The sequence below is a fragment of the Periplaneta americana genome, chromosome 10 (genome assembly GCF_040183065.1).
Source record: "Periplaneta americana isolate PAMFEO1 chromosome 10, P.americana_PAMFEO1_priV1, whole genome shotgun sequence".
Classification (NCBI taxonomy): domain Eukaryota; kingdom Metazoa; phylum Arthropoda; class Insecta; order Blattodea; family Blattidae; genus Periplaneta; species Periplaneta americana.
The window spans coordinates 35,300,523-35,323,361 of record NC_091126.1 but is presented as its reverse complement, the minus strand read 5'-3'; the positions used below and the strand labels follow the sequence as shown (position 1 = coordinate 35,323,361).

Here is a 22,839-nt window from a genome sequence, read left to right as displayed (position 1 = left end):
TATATACTTGCGGACAGTTGTGCGAAATTGCTGCCTACATACAGGTGGACTCCCATCAAGACTTGCTCCAAATTTTAATTTCGTATCTGTACACAACAGTGGCTAGGTATCTATTTGAAATATTTTTTTCTGTTGGAAATTCTTGAGTTTACTTAGTTATTTTTATACAGGAATAGTTCTATATGCATATAAAGTTGGTGCTTATTTGATTATACTATGGTCTGTCCAAAACAACTTCCGACCTGACAAATGGCGCCTTTAGCATGTTACCATGGCAACCATTCAAATCAACCAATCACAAGAGACACGTAACCATGGTAACGGGATGGTGTTGCCTTGTCTATGTTTACAAGTTGCATGTGAATACCGGGGCCTAGTGGTGAATACAGTGGCCGGAATGACTGAGTTGGCTGGTTAACGTGTGCTTTGTGTGAATTAAAAATATTATTTAGTTGTATTATTATTTTAGTGTATTGATAATAACTGTGTTTAAATTATATTACACTATTATCTTCGTTGTCATTAGTGGAGTGTGTGTTTTCTAGTTTCTGCTAGTTTTAAAATAGATGACTTGCGCAATGTCGGAAGGAAGGAAAGGCAGGCGGAGAATAAAGAATATTGGACAAGGTGCCCCGTTAAAGAGTCAAGCGCGAGAGATGGTGTGTTATGTAAGAGAGTATTTTGACAGAAGAAAAGATAATGGCGGGCCTCTTTTACCTTTGGTGCAAGTCGTAATGAGAACTGTTGCTTGTGTTAAAATTAATAAGAGCACTGTTACCAATATTTGAAAAGAAAAAGACCGAGTAGATTTTTAATTATGAATATTTTTACAGTTTACAATTTTTTCAAAGCCTTGAAGAATACCGACACTCATAAAAGTAGAGGCTTCGTATTAAATTAAAACTGTTTTTTACAGTTTACAGTCCTTCTGAAGCCGCCCCCGCCGCCGCCGCCGCCACCACCACCACCACCAATTATTATTATTATTATTATTATTATTATTATTATTATTATTATTATAGGCTAATAAAAATAATGTACACAAATTTTAATACCTAGTGTTCAACAAATTGGTTAGAAATGTATGTGTTCATGTCAGCCGTTCATTACTGCACTTTATCAGCAGCGCGCTCGCTTACACAAAAGATGGGCAATATGACAACAGTGCTCCCCGTTCTCTATAAGCTGTCAAGTCGGAAGTAGTTTTGGTCAAGGTATAAATATAACCCCCATGCAATCAGTAAATATGCAGAGTTATCATAAATTTTGGGAACACAGTGAAGAATGTCAATAGCCGAAAGTTCAATGTCAAGAACTTAGGAAGATGAACTTGATATGATGTAAGTTTGTTATTTTGGAAAATAATATCCTACTCTTGATGTCCTATTATTAGGAATTCGTACTTCTTCTACAGTATATAAATGTGAAGACAGTTTTTATATTTACTGCAAGTTAATTTCAATGTATCTGACCGAAGGAGTACACATTTCTAGAGCAGTTTCTAGGAATTTGTAGCAGTTTCTAGGAATTTGTAAACTATGTTCTGGTATTTTCCAACACCAACGATGAATTACATTCACAACTGCAGTTTTAGCAATAACTGTTTTTGTAATACACAGTGATAGTTATTCGTTATTTTATAAAAGTTACATAGGATATTGTCTGATGCTTTAAAAAGAACATCTCATGACTGAATGAGATTTGTATTTCTAAATTTAGTTTTAGAATTTTTTATAAGCACATAGAGTTTAATTGCTGGAACATTACATTCAATTTTTAAGGGACTTCCAGACGTAGTTTTAAAGCCACATTTTGAAGAACATAAATTTTGTGTACATAAGTTGCTGATGTGAATCCCCAAATTTCACATCCATAAGTCAGTTTGGATCTCATATAAGCATTATTAAACAGATGCATTGACATGATATCTGACTGTCACTTTTTATTTCCAATAATCTTCAAGAGATTTAATGGTGGCTGGCACTATAAAGCAACATTACTCGTAACTAAATGTGTTTTCCATACAAGTTTTTCGCCTAAAATTAATCCTAGGATCTTTGAACACTTTCACAGGAGGGGATAGACGATTCAAGATGTACGATGTGCAACGAAACAGGGTAAATTCTCTACAAATATCTTCTAACTTGCCCAAACTAGGCTGAAAATATTAGGTCTATATGGGGAAGAAAAAGAAAAATTTGGGTAAACTAATTAAATCTCATCACCACTGAACAACGAATATGCACAAAAATAAGAAGATAGAATTTCGTTCCATGGAAGGCACACAAAATGCATTCTTTATAGTTCTAAGTACTGGAGTAAGATATTTGATTTCATTTATAAATTATACCGTTTCAGTAGATAATGTAAACAAAACTGCCATCTTTACAAAAGTTCTTTAAAACTTGATTACTTCTGTAGAAATTCAATCAAGCACAAGAAGACTTACAACCAGTGGCTGTTAATCCTTAAGAAAAATGGGCTTCTGTACCTATGAAGTAATCTGGCTGAAGAGCGTGAGGACTTAAGACTAAAACCACAATAAAAATAGAAATAATTCTGTATATACAGGATGGAAGGTAACTAAAGAGGGTCTTTTTGAGATATTGATCAGGGCTGTGAGTTAAACACAAAAGTCTAATATCATCGCATGAGTGTGGACATGGGCATCTGCGTGTGCGTGTTACTTGCAACTCGCATAGATTCTTCCTTAGAAAGGAAGTCTAGTTTTTAAATGCTTTTCTTCCCCTTTTCTTCATTTGTTTAGTCTAGGAATGTCTAAGCACCTGCATTACGTGCTCATAATACAAGCAGTACAGATCCAAGAAGGTTCACTTTTTAGCAAGATAAAGTAAAGTCATCACTCTTAAGGAAATGTTGTGAGAGTTCTTCAGCTCATGTAGTGCAGGCACTTTGACATCCCTGGATTAGTGATTCACTACAAAGAGTTATATTACAAATTAAATTGTTTTATTTAACCACGCTCACAACTGCTGAGGTTATATCAGCATCACCGGTGTGCCGGAATTTTGTCCTACAAGAGTTTTTACATGCTAGTAAATCTACTGACAAGAGCCTATCGCATTTAAGTACACAGTTACTTTAACTACAAAAACATTACGTCATTGTTGTCTGCACATACTGGAACAGATATAGATAAATTGTTACATCATTTCACAATCCTGTATTATCTTCATTCCAACATTTTGCCAATGTACATTTAAATCTCTCTTGCTATGTGTAGGATACTGAATAAAATGTGCATAATATTTACGTTTATCTTCCAATAATAAAGTACCACACTTTTCCATAAATATTCAAGAAAATTTTTCAAATAAACGTTAAAGCACTGAAGAAAAGGACACAAAAATTCTCCATCCTCAATTCTGTCACATGGCATATCTGCCTAATTCTGTAAGGTTGGCGCAACCTACCTCTCTTTACTGTTGCTAGAAGTGGTGTGTGGAGGGAACATCACGTACTGTATGACACACGGGCGCAGATTACTTTCCCAACTTTCATCCTCATTACCATCATCCTTGGCTTCATGGCCTGTCTCGCCCTGGAATGAAATAATATATAATATAATTCTAATTTATGTCTCATTTGAGTGTATTACTGCTTTAAAAATGGTGAAATATTTCACAACACATCATGAAATAAATGAACATCTGGAACAATTATCACAATTTGAGGGCATGATTTATTCCTTAAAAGCAAGCAGTCCAAAGTAACAGACTTTTTGTAAAATAATAAATAATCACATGTTATTAAATTAAGATACATTAGAAGAACATGGTAAGCCAATGTAAAATATTCTGGATTGAAGTGTGAAATGTAATGAAACAGCCAAATTTGGCTCTAAGTAAATAAAGATTTTCTAGAAATGATCTCACAAGTTATACATTTTTCTCACTCATGCGTTTTTTTTTCAGACTCAATAAAAACGTATAAATGAAGTTTTACTGTTTATACATAATATTGAACAGCAATAATCACTAGTCAAGGGCAGAAAGCAGAGACTGATTAATGATCATTCTGCACATTAGAACAGTCTGTGTCAAATTAGCACATGATCACTGAGGGCGACTTTAGCAACAGATGTAAATCAGTGATACGTACCTTCATCTGCACCTCCAAAACCATATTAATGATACCAGCAGTTGAATGAGCGAAACTGAATCCCTCCTGCAGGCGCATCCTAAGACAAACAACACAAAATACTAACTACATGTTACAAGAATCAGATTGTAAAAATATATATAAAAGGACATGATGATATTCCACATTGTTGTTGTTCAGTCAACTGCCCGAAGACAGGTCCACATTATTACTTCATATTTACTACACAAACATGTATTTGCAGATGTATCAAAATCACTAAACTGCATACATAATTTTACGGAATTGGACTTAGATGTTCCAAATTAAAAGACTGCGTTCTTCTACACAGATGTCTACCACTGTGGAATAATGGTTAGCATGCCTGACCATGAAATGAGTGGGCCCAGGTTCAAAATCTGGTTGGGACAAGTTATCTGGTTGAGGTTTTTCCTGGGTTTTCCCTCAACCCATCAAGAGCAAATGCTCGGTAACTTTCGGCACTGGACCCTGAACTCATTTTGCTGGTATTATCACCTTCATTTCACTCAGGTGCTAGATAGCCATCACAGCATATGAAGTATCGTAAAAGTCTGACAGGTAGCACTCGTGAATCCGATACTTACAGGTGGGCCATCCTGCCTCAACCCTGATAGAGCCAGGTCCCATCAGCCTGATAAACTCCAAGACCTGGAGTCCCAAGTCTTTCCTATATCAATATTGGAAACCAAACTACCTCCAAGACTTCATCCCAGCCTATTTTTAACTACTAAAGACGACGGATATATTAAATGAGAAAGGGTGGAGTATGTTGATAGAATGACATAAGGAAACGTGAGTAGCCCAAGAAAAATCCTCTGCAACATTTATTTGTTCAACACAAACTGTCCAGAAATCGAATCTGGGCTCCTGGATGGATTATCAGTAGAGTCTGGATGTTAGGCAAAATGCCTTTTTTAAACTGAGTGTATGTATGAAAGACCTATTAGAGATAAATACGTTTCCACACATTTGGGGATGATAGGCCCAATTTTTATTTTGCCTTTTTTGCCTATTTTACCTCCCGTTGCCTATTTTAAGGTTAAATGCCTTTTTTAGCCTTTTTACGTCGTTATTGTACATTTTCTATATTTTAATGCATTTAAAATAAACCGCACATAAATTATACCCAAAAAAAAAACAAAACAAAAAAGAATGGTTGTAAAAATTAAAAATGTATATTCACCTCACACAAATATTTTCTGAGAATTTTATTCTCCATCAATACATATGTTTCCAAGAAGTCGTAAACTTTTCTCCCCTACCGATCCACTCTTTTATGTCACTTAACAAAGATATTTGAACAGTATAACTCTCAGTCCTGAGGTCACTTCGGGGTTTACCAGAGAAAGAAAGGAGATGAGGGAAGTATTAAAAGCAAGTCTCCAGGTCCTGTTACTGTTGTTGCTTGCACGCACAAGCCATGCATACTTTGAAGTCTCTAATCCCTTCTCACACCTCTCATTTTGAGACAATACACAGTCGGTTTTTCCCGATCTCTGAGAGAAAGTAGAGACAGTCCTTCCGAAATAAATTGTCTTAAGTTTGCTCCAATCACTTCAGTAGAAGTAGAAAGATCTTTTTCCACCATGAAAAACATCTCTCTGACAGGTGGCTCACTATGACAGTTGACAAACAACTTAAAAAAAGCATCTTGTTGTGACATGCAACCAAGGAAAGTGAGTACCGTATGGGATAGTTTATTAAATATTTGTCTATTTTTTTGTCTGTTTCCATGAATAATAAATGCCTATTTCACTGCCTATTTTTACTATTTTAGTGCCTATATGCCTGCCTATTTTAACCAAAATAAATGCCTAAACATCCAGGCTCTATTTATCAGTATGCTAACATTTAAGCCAGACACAGCTTCGTGCTTAGGAACACATGACACTTTCATTTCAGAGCATGTACCAACAATAGAATGCTGGTCAAGAAATTCATCTACAACTTGGTCAGAGCATCCCTGTACAGATCCTGAAAACCCATGATGTATAGTGAAATAAAGCTGATGAATACAGATAAGGTGGAACAATTAAACTGTAAAAAGAAAATCAAGGAATAGATGCCAAAATCTTATGGATTTCCAAAGGAACTTAAGATACTTAAACTGCATACTTCAGTATTATAATCTACATTGTTTCTGAAACATACACAAAATTATAAGGAACTAATTTAAAATGTTACTAAACTTATATATGGGTTGCAAGGGGTTGTGAAGTCCATTCCATAACCTCTCCTACTCAAATCCCACCCTCACCTTCCCATGGTGCACCTGTTATTAACAAATGAGGCTCTGGGGACCGAGTCACAGTAGTATAACGGTCCATCAAAAATGGAGGAAATGTAATTTCAGCATGCTGACCTGCCATGACATGCATAAGCTTTCCCTAAGTGGTGAAGAGGGGATATGGTTAGTGGAGTTGTCTGAGAATCCTCCCAGCTAGGTCATATGGACTCACTAACCAATAGCAGGTGTGGTCCTCCAAACAGTCTAAGGGTTGCATGTAGGTATAAGCACCATAACATAAAAATATGGTGATTAAAACAGTTATACATTTTGTAACATTACTCTCCTACCAACATTGGAGAGCAATAATGTTAATAGTGTTATTGCCAAGAACTCATCACTAGTTAACAAAAACAAACTTATGCATACGGGCTATTCCATATGAAATCGATCAGTAAAAAACCTCGCATTTTTTTATAATCTAATTTTTTTCCCTACTTATACAAGGTGCTGAGGGGAGTGCATTTTCAAAAATATACTATCGAAAGTCAAACGATTTTCGTATTATTGAGCGACAAATTTAGCGTATTTTATAAAAACAAGCCTCTTTCAGCGCTCAGAACTCTGGAACCATTTACTGCAGAACATTGAACGAGAGCTTATTTTGAAGCTTACATTTGGTAGGTTATGTTAAGAAGTAATCCTTATTTTTTATTGTACACAGAGAGCCAAATAATCTGATTTTACTTGCTTTTAGGCTTTTTGGCCATTTGTAAAAATGTAAAAAAGTATTGAGAAAAAACTCTGCATTATTAAGATGGATTCGGCATTGTTTGCTTAGTGGCTCGGCAATAAGTTTCAAGGGTATTAAATAAATTATTTTCACATGCCTAGACTTGAACGGTGCAGTACCGCACCAAGACCACATGGACTGGCCGAGAGCTGAAGATAAGCGAGCATTGGGTGTCATTTTACTCCTGTGTTTATGAAAACTTGTGATAAAGCTAGCCCAGCCATGACTGCTAGATGACACATCACGCGTTTGTCTCCTGGCCTTGCTTGTCTCGACTACCTCCCATCTCACAGTCAGCTGGTTAGTTCACGCGCGTACTATTTATTTTCTTTATTTCATATTTTCAATACTTTCTTATCAACATACCATCAGTAAAAAATATGTGTTTATTTGTACTTTCAATGCGGAATCTAACCATATTTTTTAAAATATTTTTTCGTGGCCAAAGGCGTCTTAATGAAGAAAAATCTAAATTTCTCCATTTCCATAAAAAGTAAGAAAATCTGTTTATATGTCAATATAAGCTTTAACTTCTCAGCATCAAAATAAACCATGATTTTGATCATTGGGTGAAAGGGCTTTGGAGCCACAACAGTTTAAATTTGCTAATTTTATGAAAATACGATATATTTAAATATTATTAATTTAAACACTATTAAGTTCTGATGCCTCAAACTTTGTACAAAGCATTATTTCACAGTTGTCTACGGACAGAAAAAGTTTCATTGTATTTAAAAATTGCAAGGTCAATTTTCTCTATATTTCGGTCGATTTGAGATGGAATAGCCCATACATGAGTGCATTTCTAATTCACTTTGCACCTACAGGATATTCTAGTTTAGGTAAAAGAATTCATAAAAAAATAAATTTCACTATAAATTATGAATTTGAATGAAAACATAAAAAACTCACTTTGTGATTGTTGCCAGCACTCGTGCTATTGCGTCCTCTTCTGCATCAGCTCCACTCTGAGCTGCCCAGACCCAGCGACGGTGATGCAAGTAACGTGACAATGTTGTCAAGAGCCCACCACCTGGTGTGCGGGACTTCGTTTGACTTGCAGGTGCTAATGGAGTTGTGCCATCAGGAAACACTACAGTTCCAAAATCAGATGGCATTCGCTCGTATCTATGGTCAAGAATAAAATCAAAACTTACAGTTTATACAATGTAAAACTTCAGACGCTAATTCCAAGTTAATCATAAATATTTCCTTTTGTAACCAAGTACAAAATACAGATCAAGAATCACTGACGTCCTTCAATACCATGTGAAAAATAAGTTAAATAAAGATATGGTGAAATAATTTACATTGCATTCAATCACTATAGCACGGATTAGATGGTCCATTTCTTAGAATCCCATTCCTATATTTTCCCTTAATTGCCATCTGGGACAATGCACAAATAAAATTCCTTATTTATTTCGGAATATGTATGATATGAACTTTCTTGTGTTAAATTTAACGTACCTTGTTAACATGTTTCGACCTATTTTCGGTCATCTTCAGAATTGGTCGTTGTTGGTCTTGGCGCCTCTTGTTTCCTGTGTGGGTGCGTTCGTAGTGTAGAGTCAAAGAGTGTGTGTGTTTTGAAATTGAGTTGTGTGTTGAGAATATCGTTGGGGTGTGTTTTCGTGTGTCTGTATATTTCATATTGTTCTAATGTGTTGAGTTTCTGGCATTTTGGTTGGATGTGCAGTATTTCCATGTCTGTGTTGATGTCTCTGTAGGTGTGGTTGGCATTTGTGATGTGTTCTGCATATGTGGAGGTGTTTTGTAATTTTGTTATGGCTCTGATGTGTTCTTTGTAACGTGTTTGAAATAATCTGCCTGTCTGTCCTATGTAGAAGTTGTTGTCCACATATGCAGAACACATCACAAATGCTAACCACACCTACAGAGACATCAACACAGACATGGAAATACTGCACATCCAACCAAAAAGCCAGAAACTCAACACACTAGAACAATATGAAATATACAGGTACACGAAAACACACCCCAACGATATTCTCAACACACAACTCAATTTCAAAACACATACACTCTTCGACTCTACACTACGAACGCACCCACACAGGAAAGAAGAGGTGCCAAGACCAACAACGACCAGTTCTGAAGATGACCGAAAATAGGTCGAAACATGTTAACAAGGTACGTTAAAATTTAACACAAGAAAGTTCATATCATACATATTCCGAAGTGATACAGTGTTAAAAGTTGTGTAATCAAGATGTCTTTATTTATAATTTCTCTCAGCATTAAATACTGAAAAACTTTCATCGATATATTTTTATATACATTAACCATTAAATTTGTATTTGAAAACGTAAGTGCACAGCGTAATATGTAGTTTACAAAAAAATTAAATGCTTAGAAGGCTTTCCTAAATGCAAAAACAACGAATTACCTGATGAGAATTTTCTCAATAGGTTTGTGCAGGAGAACACAACAGCTCACTTGCTGTTGTTGCTGCTGTTGCTGTTGCTGCTGTTGTGGTTGTGGTTGCTGCTGTTGCTGTTGCTGCTGCTGCTGGGTTGGTGATAATTGTTGCAATAGCTGCTGTTCTGGTTGTTGTGGGCGAGCTCGGTTTTTACCAGCTGCAGCCTTCCTCACAGGAGGCTCCTTAACAAAAGGCCGCTGGGGAAATGTCAGTTGACCAATCCGATGTTTCAATTGCTCAACAATCTGTTTAACAAAAAGAAAAATGGCTAACATCAAGAACTTACAAAAGCAGAGCACATACATTACATTTAAAAATGAATAATAATACATGCTGAAATGAACAAAATAGAGAGAGAAAAAGGGGTAGAAACAAGGAAGGAAAACATACATGGAATGTTAAAATAGCTCAGAAATACAAGATGTTTCAAAATGATGGTAACTCGTTCATAGATTATTATTAAATAAGTATTAACAAGAAATTAACATGATAAATGTCATTTGATGTCAAAATTTCACAGTTTCAAGTTCTAAGTTTCGGAAAACGTATGATTTCTGTTGCCATGCGAGACACTGTTCAAAAATGACAACTCCACAACATAAACAGTTCTGCATTCTGCAGCTTGCGACAACAAATTCAGTAACCTTGGTACAAAGGACAAAGGTTGTTTTGTAAACATTTCCGAAATTACTATCTACCACTCTGTTGGATTGGATGTGCTACTGTGACTGATTTGACCTATCGCCCTATGCCTCCCAGATCACCACATTTGACCCGAGTGACTTTTTCTTTGGAGGTATGTGAAGGATGCAGTTTATATGCCACGTCTACCCCAAGACCTTGAAATAGTAAGACATCGGATCAGACATATGTTGGAGAGAGTGTGGCAAGAATTTGACTATCATGTTGATGTATGACGTCCATGATCACATATATGTCAGATTGGCTAGTCCCATGTTATGAAATGGCAACATAAAATGAAAACAACCACCAGAGCCTCCACTGTCGAAAAGGCATTTTTTTGGTAACGACTGCTAGAGGGAAGTACAGTTGTTTCATGTAATTCCATTAGGGTTATAACGTCACTTCGTTTGCAGTCACTACATGGCAGCATAGTGAAACTAACAAAAGTTGTTGCCTTTAAAATCCATTAGGCTGATCAATCTGTTTTATATATATATATATATATATATATATATATATATATATATATATATATATCTGTGTGATCAGGGATGACGTGTAACAAGAGGTTCTCACATTGAGTGTTTATAACGCTCCAATGAAAAATTTGAGAGTTTCTTAAACAACTTATATGCATCAAGTTACTGCCTCATTAATACTTCATTATAATCATATGAAAATGTTATCATAATTTTGAAACATTGTAGTAGCGTAACAACAATTCTGTCAATCATTTATGGTGATTTCACGCACATATGCACAAGAGTTACAAACGTGTATGCAAATAGGAAACTCTATACATATTCATGTAAGAATTAGTGTACATTTGCATTTCAGATTATTATTAACAACATTTCTTTAACATTACTTCTTACTAATGAATTAAATTGTCACAAATTAGTATTTCCCAAATGTGGCAGAATACAAATTTAAATTAAAGTAGCATGGTACTGCCCGTGTCTCGCGTCCTGAACTGAGAGTTCCCTAGTGCTTATAACCACGCCTCTTAGATCTGCTCGGACCGGCACGGCAGCATATTACATGTTCTGAAAACATTATTCTATGCTATTGCAGGGGTCTTTACTTTTTATAATACTGGAGATACTAATCGTGGTTACCACTATCGCTATTATCTCTGATGGCGATTTCCTAAAATGTATGTACACACCAGGCCATTCTTCGTTGAGTCTGGACAACTGCTGTATTACTATAGAGCAGCATTTCTCAAAGTATGTTCTGGGGTTCCGTGAGCCCTATGTGATTTTAAATTTTATTTTATACTTTTTTACTTGGTTATTTAACGACATTGTATCAACTACTAGGTTATTTTGCATCGATGGGATTGATGATAGCGAAATAGTATTTGGCGAGATAAGGTCGGGGACTCGCCAAAGATTACCTGACATTCGCCTTACGGTTGGGGAAAACCTCGGGGAAAAAATCCAACCAGATAACCAGCCCAAGCGGGAATCGAACCCGCGCTTGAGTGCAACTCAGGATCGATAGGCAAGCGCCTTAGTCGACTGGGCTGCTCTGGTGGCTATTTTATACTTAGTGGATACTATAAAAATATATAAATGTTACGAAAATATGAATCAATAATAACATGAAACCACCGATGATAATAATAATAATAATAATAATAATAATAATAATAATAATAATAATAATAATAATAATCCAAGAATATGCGTAATAATAATAATATGTTTAATGAACATCTAAAACGGAAAATACCCATAATACTTGTCCCTTTCATCATTGGATTCTCTGCGTATGTGTTCACTAAAACAAAATATCGAAAAGACAAAATGCAGAAGTACAGTAGAAATGAGACTAGAACTTTCCACCATAAAACCAGATTGCAGGCTTAAAAAGCAAATACATTCGTCCCACTGAACAGAATTATTGAGATACTAGCTTTCACTTGTCTGTTAATTATTAAATACTAATAAAATATTACAAGGATTCCGCAATTACACTTTAGATTAAAAGGGGTTTCGCGGTGGAAAAAGTTTGAGAAACACTGCCATAGAGGAAAGAATTTACGGATGTGATCTTGCTCCATAGCTGACGAAAGGAATCCTGAAAAGGCCGATGTGTTGAACGCAGGGTAGTAGGCACATGCGGTACCCAGCACCTCCTACTCCCCCCCTCTGCGTCTCGCCCCGCAAAGAAACAGCTTAGGAAGTGAGGCACGGGCAGTATGTGTGTGTGTGTGTGTGTGTGTGTATATAACTAGGTTCATATTTTTTTCCCCCCACATTAGGCCCGTCATTACTCCGGATGCACTGCAGCCTTAGGCTTACTGTGCCACCTATATTATAATGTAATACCAATTCATCAGCCATGTTTCCTTGATTAAGGTGTACAGTCCAGATATAGAACTCAGTTCAAAATCTTTTGGTTCTAAAGATTCTTTCACAAAGATAAAGTATCTTCTGCAAGCCAATGCATCGCAAGAGCAAAATGTGTGCTGAGCTGTTTAAGTCTCCTTCCCGCAGAATCTACAGTCTAGGTTACCTTGAAGCATACCCATTCATAATATGTTTAATAGTTGAGGTTTAGTGCAAATGTGCGTTACTGTGAAGATTCATTATGAAATTTTGCGTAGGTTACTCTAATACATCATTGTATAGAGATATTTTTTATTTATTTATTTATTTATTTTATTTTATTTATTTACTTATTTTACCATCATGCCTTCTCTTCCCCTCTACCAGGGGATTACAACTACAATATTAAGAATACAATTTACAATTATAATTACAATTAATATTAAATTTACAAATACAATAAAAATCAAAGTACTAAAAGATTAACTGATTGATAAAAGCTAGACAGTTTATTGTAAAAGTTACGAAGAGAGAAACATTTGTTTTTATTAATTAAGTAAAAATTAAACCTACTCTATGCAGTAAGAAAATACTTAATAAGTTTGCTTTTGAACGCTACTAAATTCCGACAGTCTCTGATGTCACTGGGTAGGGTATTCCACAAGCGCGGGAGCGAGATTGTGTATGATGATGAATACGATGATATCTTATGTGTTGGTATGGCTAGTATGCTGCTATTTTGCGTGTGTGTGTAGATATTATGATATGATGACAGGTAACTGAAACGGGAGGCAAGGTAGATAGGTGTAGAGGTGTGAAGGACTTGGAAAAGGAGAACAAGAGAATGAAAATTTCTACGTTCGTTAAGCCGTAGCCAGTTTAGAGTTAAGAAGGATGGGGTAATGTAGTCAGCGCGACGGACATCGCAGACAAAGTGAACACAAGAATTATGAACACGTAATTTTTGCGACTGGTTGACATTGAGGTCAGTCAGTAGAAAATCACAATAATCGAAGTGGGGCATTACTAATGTTTCCACTAGTATTTTCTTGAGTGACAGCGGTAGGAATTTTCGAATGCTGTTTAAGGAATGTAGTATGGAAAGCACTTTTTTGGTAATATGGGTTACTTGGTTATTCCAGTTTAAATGCGTATCAAAGTAAATTCCAAGGTTTTTAACACAGGAAGCAAAAGGGATTATTGTACTCTAGCATGTGCCACACAGTGTAGGTTACCAGATTTTTTTTGGACATAATCCAAAAACACTTAAAAGAATATTTGTTTCATAGCATCACTGATTATAATATGCACTTATTACCACTCCATATCTATTTCGTGCTGTATGCATCATGAATGTTGCTGCAAACCTCATAAGAATGCGTGCAATCACTTTCACAGCGAATGGTCTGGGCCAAAACTATTCATGTCCGAGACAGAATGTCCGATGCAGTATAGGGTTGATCATAGTGTTTTTAGCAATAGTGGTTGCCTTGACGATTGTGGATTTGGTAGTGCTAAAAGCTATGTGAGGTTGTGATAGTGTCATTGTAGCATTGGTTTAATAGCAGAAATGAGTGGTAACTGAAGCGAATACAGCAATACTGTCATATTTTATGATTGTAGTTACAGTGGCAAAAGATTAGATAAATTTATTTGCACAATGAATACAGACGAAAATTAAAATATTCCCTAGTATTTTATTCTACCAGAGTATCATAAACTCACCTTGTAGCGTATTGATCCTGGAGTACCATTCAGGAAAGCAACATTTATTACAACACATGGAGGTTTTGATGTAACACGAATAATGTAGAAAGAAGATGGTGGTTTCTCTGTGTCACTAGAAAAAACAAAGACTAAAATTAATCACAATTCATGTATGTATTTAAACTGAAGATAATTACATACAGATACATACAAAACAAATTTTACTATTATTATAAAGTATTAACACACCACAAATATATGCTAGAAATTGGGCAATACTGTCCATTTCCCACAGACACAGGTATTAATTTGAGTTCTATGTGCAAGCTATGTTTATCACATTTCTAAAAACAAAACCTGTTAATTAGTCAGAAGGAACTAGCAATATTTTAGATTGCTCTTGAACTCTTAATTTTTTTAATAATCAATTTTAAAGCTTTAATTTTCGATATTTCCTAAAATAACACAGGCCTGCAAAATTAAGGGTCATAAAAATTTTTCTAAAAACTTATGCTACATTTAGAGTTTCTTAGGGTGCTGAATCCACAACTTAGATCAGATTTTCTCTATCACGTACCATTTTTCCGCAACATGTATTGGCACTTTTAGCTATGTTAATGTAGCATTTTTGAATTTAATATGGACAAGTGATAAGTGAAACATGTTCTGTGGCAAATATTAAAGGTATATTTTACAAAAACTATTACACTGTCAAAATCAACAACTCACATTTATAAAAATGTTTTATACCGCTTTTTTGTCTTCATGGTGAAGTTACACTTGCTGCTTTTCCTCTTGTGTGAGGTTCGAGAGATGTTCCTTGTGGCCAGTCTTTTTGTTCCCAATGACTGCTTCTTGCTCTGCTGTCCCATTCACAGAGGAAATATGGAAACTTAGTATACCCAGCCTGCTGACCAAGAAGTATGCACAACTCTCTCAGATCTTCAGAGATCATCCAGTTATGATTTTTATATTTGATCTTTGTAAGAACCAGTTCAAGATTCTCATAAGTTTCTTAAGGTTTACCAAATTACCAAAAAGTAACAAAGCATACTTGTTGCCATTGTGCAAAAGCACTGATCACTGCCTTCAGACTTTTTTTGGAGGAATCAATAAGTCATCCACTTCGTACTGAACAATGAACTTTTGTATCAAACCAGGGATATCACTGCAGTATACTAAGGCACTCTCTTGTGAAAAGTAGGGAGTAAATTTCTTTTCTCTACTCTATACCAATGAAGAAATGTTCCTGGTGCCGGAAAATTCATTTCTTCTAATCAGGAGTGTATAAGAGTTCAGATTTTTCCTTGGGTAATCCTACATCTCTTATTAAATCATTGAGTTCAAACTGGTAAACTCTTCAGAACTTCCACTTTCTACATCACACAGCATTTGGATTATGTTTCTGATGCTCATCAACAGGTTAGTACAAAATTTTACATTAGAGCACTGAGTTATGGATATAGTAAAATCAACAATATATGAATACTATAAAACACAAAAAATAGTTTTGTGTAAAAATGATACTTGAAATGCTATTTTTGATGTCATTTCTGGATTCAGCACACAAAAAAATACATAAAGGAGAGCTAATTTTTTTTAAAGGTTTTTTTCATTGCAGGCCTGTGTAATTTGCGTAATTTGTTTCGACTTTGGTTATTTTAAATCTGAAATGAGATATTTTATTACACACCTATGAATAAGTTTTACATAGGAATCATTTTCTATAAGCACAAACGTGCTCCAATCCTTGAGCAAGGAGTAGAGAGCTGCAGCTGCCTGACGACACTGTATCACTTGGAAGCGACCGCTGGAGTTAGGCAGGTGTAGGTGCCGAGGCAGAGGTCTGTCATGTTGGAAAACAAGTCCTATACGGTGAGTGTGCAGCCACTTCTTCCACACTGATGGCTCCAGGAGACAGATTGGCTTCCAAAACTGTGCAAATTGTGGGCAGGTCATATCACTGAAAAAAAAAAAAAAGACAAAGCAACACTGTAATTATTTTTATGCTCGACCATGCCGAAATGAAGTAATTATACACCTGGTAGTAGCCCTTTAATGCACCTCATTAAAGTTCACCTATTCATTATAATTCAGTTGTTCAGCCAATGACAAATCACCTTTGTACCGTTATAAACCAGTTAGTATCGATTATTCTCGGATATGCAATCGAAAGACAATTAGCGAAAAGTCACAGAGGCTGGAAATCCAATACTGTCGCAGAAGGTTATGTTCTGTTACTATAATAATTAGCGTTAATTGTAAATAATATTCATATACATTCAATTTGTCATTTCGTTTTTCAATTCTAAATCAATTTCCAGGTTATATCAAGACTAATGTTCTCTAGGTTATATCAAGGTCAATGATATTCGTGCCTCGGAAAAAAATCAATACTTTCGCGTCTGCGCACATCTCACAATTCAGGTCAGTTCCGTTCATCACTTACTTAATCATAACATGAAAACTTATGAATAATTTCAAGTTAGAAATATGGTCGAGCATAAAAAGTCGTATGAAACTTGCCTATAATGGTAATTAAGACGCTCGTATGAAAATTATGAAACTCGCTGGTGCTCATTTCATAAACAAACATACTCGCGTCTTAATTACTGCCATTATAGGCTCGTTGCATAATGTACTATTATTTACACAAAACATTACTGAAATGGATAAACAGAATTGTAATGCTGAGCATTTGACAATTGAGTTGCTGGCTCTTTTCAATTTGTCGTCTTAATTTGTTTAATTTATGCAAGTCATACTAGTGTGTCAGCAAAAAATATTGAGCAATTATGAAAAATATATTGGACTTTTTTTTACAATGGACATTTATGTAATAAAATTAGTGAACATTGAACAAATTAGACACATTTCCCAGTGGACGATTAATAGAATGGACATAAATATATTGTGGATATTTTCGTGTTTGGACATTTCTGTTTATGGACATTTTAACCTCCAACCATTTAGCTTCTTTCTTGTTATTTTTGGTCATTCATACTCATACACTGCACTGAGTTTTTCTTTTTCATAACAGGATAAACTTACCTAGCAGAGAGCACAGGAATCAGGTAGAACACTGGCATCCCACTGCGTATGCTCTCAGGGATTGTGTATGTTGCTGGATTGCTCGGAAATGAGTTGAGATGAACCAACAACTGATCGGATCTGTTTAGATTTTTCAGAGTTGTCCAGAAGCGAGAGACCACAGCCTGGCGATATTGAGACTTGAAAGGCTTCTTTAATAGGCACGTTATATCATGAAGAAATTCGTATGGTGCTAGAAATAAGAGATTTCATTACCATTAAAATAAAAGTCATACAATGATACGAGGCAACAGATTTGAGCCACATACCTGGATGGCACAATGCTTTTGAGCCACTTACCCTCAACTGTGTTTTGAATTAATAACAAGTAGAGAAGACGCATCTAAATATTTAATTTTGTTACATTGGCAATAAAGTTAGATAACACAACTTCCTGTCCCACTTATTAAATCCAGATTGCAGACTTGCAGTACCAGTCAATCTTGTTACAGTGGAGTCCTAAATTAATATACTCTGCATGTAAGATGTATGATTTCTTTTTTCTATTTTATGTCATGATTACATATTTCATGAAAAAAATATTTGAGTACACTATTGTAGTTTGTCAAGAGCATGGAGTGTTATTTGTTGATTTTGCAACAACGAAATTTTATGGTGCATTATTGGTATATGGGTGAATATTCTGAAATGGGTAAATGTATGTCCCGGCTGATTTAAGGAGTTTTTTGAAAATGTTAACTGATTTCTTTTGCATTTAATTAACTAACTCTCACATGTTTTAGTTGGAAACAAAGCATAAAAGGATTAATTTTAAAATTTATAATTAAAAAATAACATCCAAACGTCAAAATGTAACTACAGTCCCTATGTCCCCAACTACATTTTACTCTGTTTCACTAAGTTTTTCTCGGAATGTTTCGATTTGATTTTATTTCCTCGGCCAAGATTATAAAAATAAATAGTTAAAATACTTATGAAAGACAGAAATTGTTGTTTGTTTAATTCTGAAAGGACACAACTTTAACGTAAAGTTTGTCCCCAAAAATTTCGTAACACCGGTCCCTCGAAATAAAAGACCTACACAAAAGACAATTTTGCTTCATGTGGTAAATTTTAACAGTTGGTAATGATGAGAGGTCAACATGGCGCCAGTTAAAAAACTTTTCGTCCATTGTCGTAATTTATTTTATTGAAAAATACAAAAATCATCACTGATGACTGAATGTTATGTTTTCTATTGGTAACACTGGCCCCAGGTGGCATTAAATATAGTTTGTATATATTAAACTTTCGTAGTATATGCAAAACATTACAATGTTTGTCGACTAAAAAATCTAACCTCCATGATATTTTTAACGATTTATTTTGTCAGAACTATTGCGGAAATTATACTAATTTGTAACAATGGTCCCTGTAACATCGGTCCCTTTATTGTGGGACCGAGGTTTCATTTAACATACAATTATTAAATACTGGTGGATAAAGTAACTTCGAATATTATTTCATGTGATTGTTTATAGGAAAGAAAAAAAGTCTGATGATGAAAATAGGAAATATGAAAGGGAGAAGATACGTAGGCAAAAGGCAAATATGACTGAAGAGGAGTTGCAGAAAAAGACTATGGCAAAGAATATAAAAAAAAAGAAAGAAAATAGCAGATATGACTGATCGTGAAAAAAGAAATGTTCGAAGACAAGTGAAATTTGAAGTACAGAAGTTTAGAAGATACCTTAAACAATGGGCTTTAAGGGAAAGATAACACCAATCCCTTGGTTTTTTTTAATTAGAAAATCTCACATAAAATTTTTTTAAGCTCAACTGATACCAGAATCTTATTACTTATTTCAATTTGCGTGGTAACTCATTCCAGTCTTGGGATTCATTGTGAGCACTTCATTGTTATTAATAGCCTATTTACAGGGGTAAGCATTGGTTTGATTGCACATTAATGCAACGAAATTTAACATATTGTTTTAAAATCTATATGGCCTCACAATTGTGAAATGTCCTCAATGCAGAAACGTGGAAAGTCCTGACCTCACTCCAACGAAAAAAATTAAAAATTACCACAATCCTACAGCACTGTGAATACACCGAACGAGAAAGTGTTGTAATGTAAGGAGTGTATCAATCTTCAGTAAGAAATTTAAATAATAAAATAGAAAAGCCCTAACATACCTGTATCAGGTAAAATAGGGTTATCTGTAAAATTGGAGTATAATAATAATAAAATAGAAAAATGTGAACAGTTACACAAATAGGAAAGGGAAATGTGGCTGCCAAAAGCGAATAACAACTCCAACAATAGATACAGAAATTCGACGAATCATTTTGGGAAACCGAAGAAAATCAAAAGGGTAATCAAGAAGATTTTAGAGAATAATGGAGAGCAGTTTCTATTCAAACTCTTCAGAGAAGACTGAAGAAAATGGGGATACAATGTTGTCGACTTGTAAAGAAAGCAAATTTGTCTGAAGCAATGAAATAGAAACGACTGCAATATGCCAGAAAGTATAAGGATTGAATGGAGGAACACTGTAAGATATACATGCACTTACTACTGGAGGCACTACCAACTTAAACATTTTATCCAACAAAAATAAATAGTTGTGAAATAAAACAGAACTGGCTCAAAGCCATTTTCTTCATTTTCATTATCAGTTAGCTGAGTTATCTCGAGTAAACAAAATTCTGGCTCAAATCCATTGCGCTCCAATGATATTGGAAAAACAACACAATAATTATTGTGTTGATTATAAGCTTTGAAATGGAGGCTCTAAACTGTATGTCTTCCTCTACTAAGTGACAGAACAGAGCAGGACAGAGTTTCATTTTAATCGGAATTTCAAAATGAATATCTGTCTACTGGAGAAGAGGTAGGCCTACTGTTTATGTAGATGATTTCAATGTAATTTTTTAGAAATATCACTTCAAAGAACTGCCTTAAAGATACACCTATTTTACATGTAACTCCGCTAGTCTTAGTTCAAATTCATTATGATACATTTGTTTCGAACCAAATACTAAATGACATTTTGGCATAATTTTTATTTTTGTGCAACTGGTGGTTCCAAATTAAGGTCTTCACTTGAAAGAGCCCATCTTCAACCTCTGTAATGCACTCCAGAGGAGAGGCAATGTGTGTACACCGGCAATAGAGTCCATGCTACTCCAGATCCTTTCACGATATAATCCTCATCCAACACTATAAGAGTTTCAATCCTTAGACATCATGTAATTTTTTCTACCTTTTTGTATACCGTTTCCCTTTATCTACAATATGAATGGCACAAGTATTGCAAACACTCATTGAATCACGAAACCTAACATGGCCCCTGATTTGAAACCATCATGATACCCTTTGCATTTGCCTACCACATTCTATCCTCCTTCCTCATTCATTAACTTAGCATTAATTCTCTTTCTCGTTTTATTAAAGACCTGCAGAAAATCTCTTGAACTTCAGCATGCCAGTTTCTCATCCCTTTTGTTTTCAGCAATTATAGCTGCCTCTTGTTAGACTACAAAGTTTTCACAGAAAAGTACTGCATTTCTTCATTATAAAATACTGAAGTTGTCTCCTGTCACTATTCAGGAATACCAGTTCAATTTAATCAAAATGCAACCCACCAATTTTGCAGTCACAAATTAAGACTTTCTCCTGGCACTGTATTGGTGAATTGGTGAATTTCAACATTAGAAAACTCCTCTCGCATTGCCTTAGAAAATCACAACTATCAGAATTCCTGGATCAACCAGCTGTCATCCTATTAACTTCCTCTTTCCCTTCTTTGTCTCTGACTTCAGTGACTAAAAGTTTTAGGCTGTTTAATTAGAGGCTTTTTTTTTTAGTTAAAGGAATAATTCTATTATAATTCTAATTACAATTCTTGTCTTTGACTCAATTCTAACAGGATTTTTCCTTTAATATGTACATAGATAGAGGCAGCATTATAGAAACTGAAATGAATTTCTTTCTTTACTCTTTTCTTTTTAAATTCCCTCTTATTGTGTTACTGAAGACTTTAACAATGCTATCTGTCATATTTTCATATTACTCATTGTTCGTGATATGATAGCACTTAATGTTTCGCCATCTCATTACTAAATTTCAGTTATCCTGCATCCTATCCATGATTTGTTCCCCCTTCTTTACCACGATTCTAAATGATTGCAAGATTTGAGTGAAGACAAAATTTTAACAACACTCCAGAATAAAGTATTATTATGAACTCTTGTACGTAGCTTTAAATATTTAATCAAACCAACATTTCATTGTGAGTGGCAGAGAAAATCGCAAAACATGTCATAAGAAAAGAAACACAAACTACATCTATTTTCAGAAATACATTCGTTTTAAATAGTTTCAATATTAGTAACTCGTGAAAAAGTGATCAACTTACAATGATAAGTATTTCTTTATTATAAAGATAAAGAAAGTAATTCACCTTCAATTGATATTGAATAATGCACTATACCCGAACCAGAGTACACCCATGGGCCCAACCCTGGACCAGTGACACCAGACACGGAGACAGGGCTGGATCCAGGTCCCATATTGTCTGCTGAAGATGGTGGCCACTGACAGCTCACAGTGTAGTCGATGTAGATATGGTTCTTCCAGGGCAACACGAGACCCACTTCCACGTGATTGTCTCTGATATTTATATTCTGTAATAATAGGGCAAATAATTCAATATGGTAATTTATAGAGAATAAGTGAAACTGAAATTTTATTGAATAGTAGTTAGAGGAAAAAGGGGGGTTTGAAAGGCGTATATAATTTTAGATATATTACGATTAATGATCAAATAGAGAATAGCAAATGAATTGTAGGAGAAATACTGAAGGGGAGATTGAAGAAGTAATAAAAAAGGTACATAGTGTAATTGGGAGTATTTGTGTAGATGCGTACTGCAAATAATGTGTTACTGTAATATGTTAATGGTGGCACCGGATACAGAAATGTGAGGTACACCATTATATGTAAAGAAGTGCTGTGACCAAATATATATCATATCATATCATATATCATATCATATCATATCATATTCTGTAATGTAAGGTACAACTTCACATAGACTGCATAAACTAGTAGAAGACACAATTTCCTTTTAAAACTCATTCATATATATATTACAGAGTCCCAAAATTTCAACTGTTTAATAGAGATATGCAGTGCTTTTCTTCTGGAGAAAAAATTGGTGAAATTCTGTGTAAAATATATTACAGCGGAAAGGGAAATGATTTGTGTCCAGTGCACGGAAATTTTGTGTTTTTTTTTTTTACCTCCTTTTCGTCCAAATTTAATACTTTCAAGGCTTAAGCTGAGTTCAAGAAAAAACATAATTGCATAGCCACCCAGAACAAGGTTGTAACCAGCAAAAACGAAATTCTTCAAAAATGGGGTTAAACACATTGTACTGTACATACTTTTAATTTTTTTAGAGCAAGA

At 34.9% G+C, this 22,839-nt stretch overlaps 1 protein-coding gene across 6 annotated transcripts in view; it reads right to left on the bottom strand.

Annotated features, from left to right (window-relative positions):
• Positions 1 to 22,839, bottom strand: part of LOC138707595 (KICSTOR complex protein SZT2-like) — a 216,067-nt gene that overhangs the window by 165,516 nt on the left and 27,712 nt on the right. For all 6 annotated transcript variants that reach the window (XM_069837210.1, XM_069837216.1, XM_069837211.1 and 3 more), the window contains exons 11-18: positions 21,833 to 22,055; positions 17,385 to 17,616; positions 16,027 to 16,296; positions 14,352 to 14,466; positions 9,574 to 9,851; positions 8,076 to 8,291; positions 4,123 to 4,201; positions 3,435 to 3,562 (exon numbers count right to left, since the gene is read on the bottom strand). In XM_069837210.1, the coding sequence (XP_069693311.1) occupies positions 3,435 to 3,562; positions 4,123 to 4,201; positions 8,076 to 8,291; positions 9,574 to 9,851; positions 14,352 to 14,466; positions 16,027 to 16,296; positions 17,385 to 17,616; positions 21,833 to 22,055 (1,541 nt within the window). The remainder of the gene's footprint in view (positions 1 to 3,434; positions 3,563 to 4,122; positions 4,202 to 8,075; positions 8,292 to 9,573; positions 9,852 to 14,351; positions 14,467 to 16,026; positions 16,297 to 17,384; positions 17,617 to 21,832; positions 22,056 to 22,839) is intronic.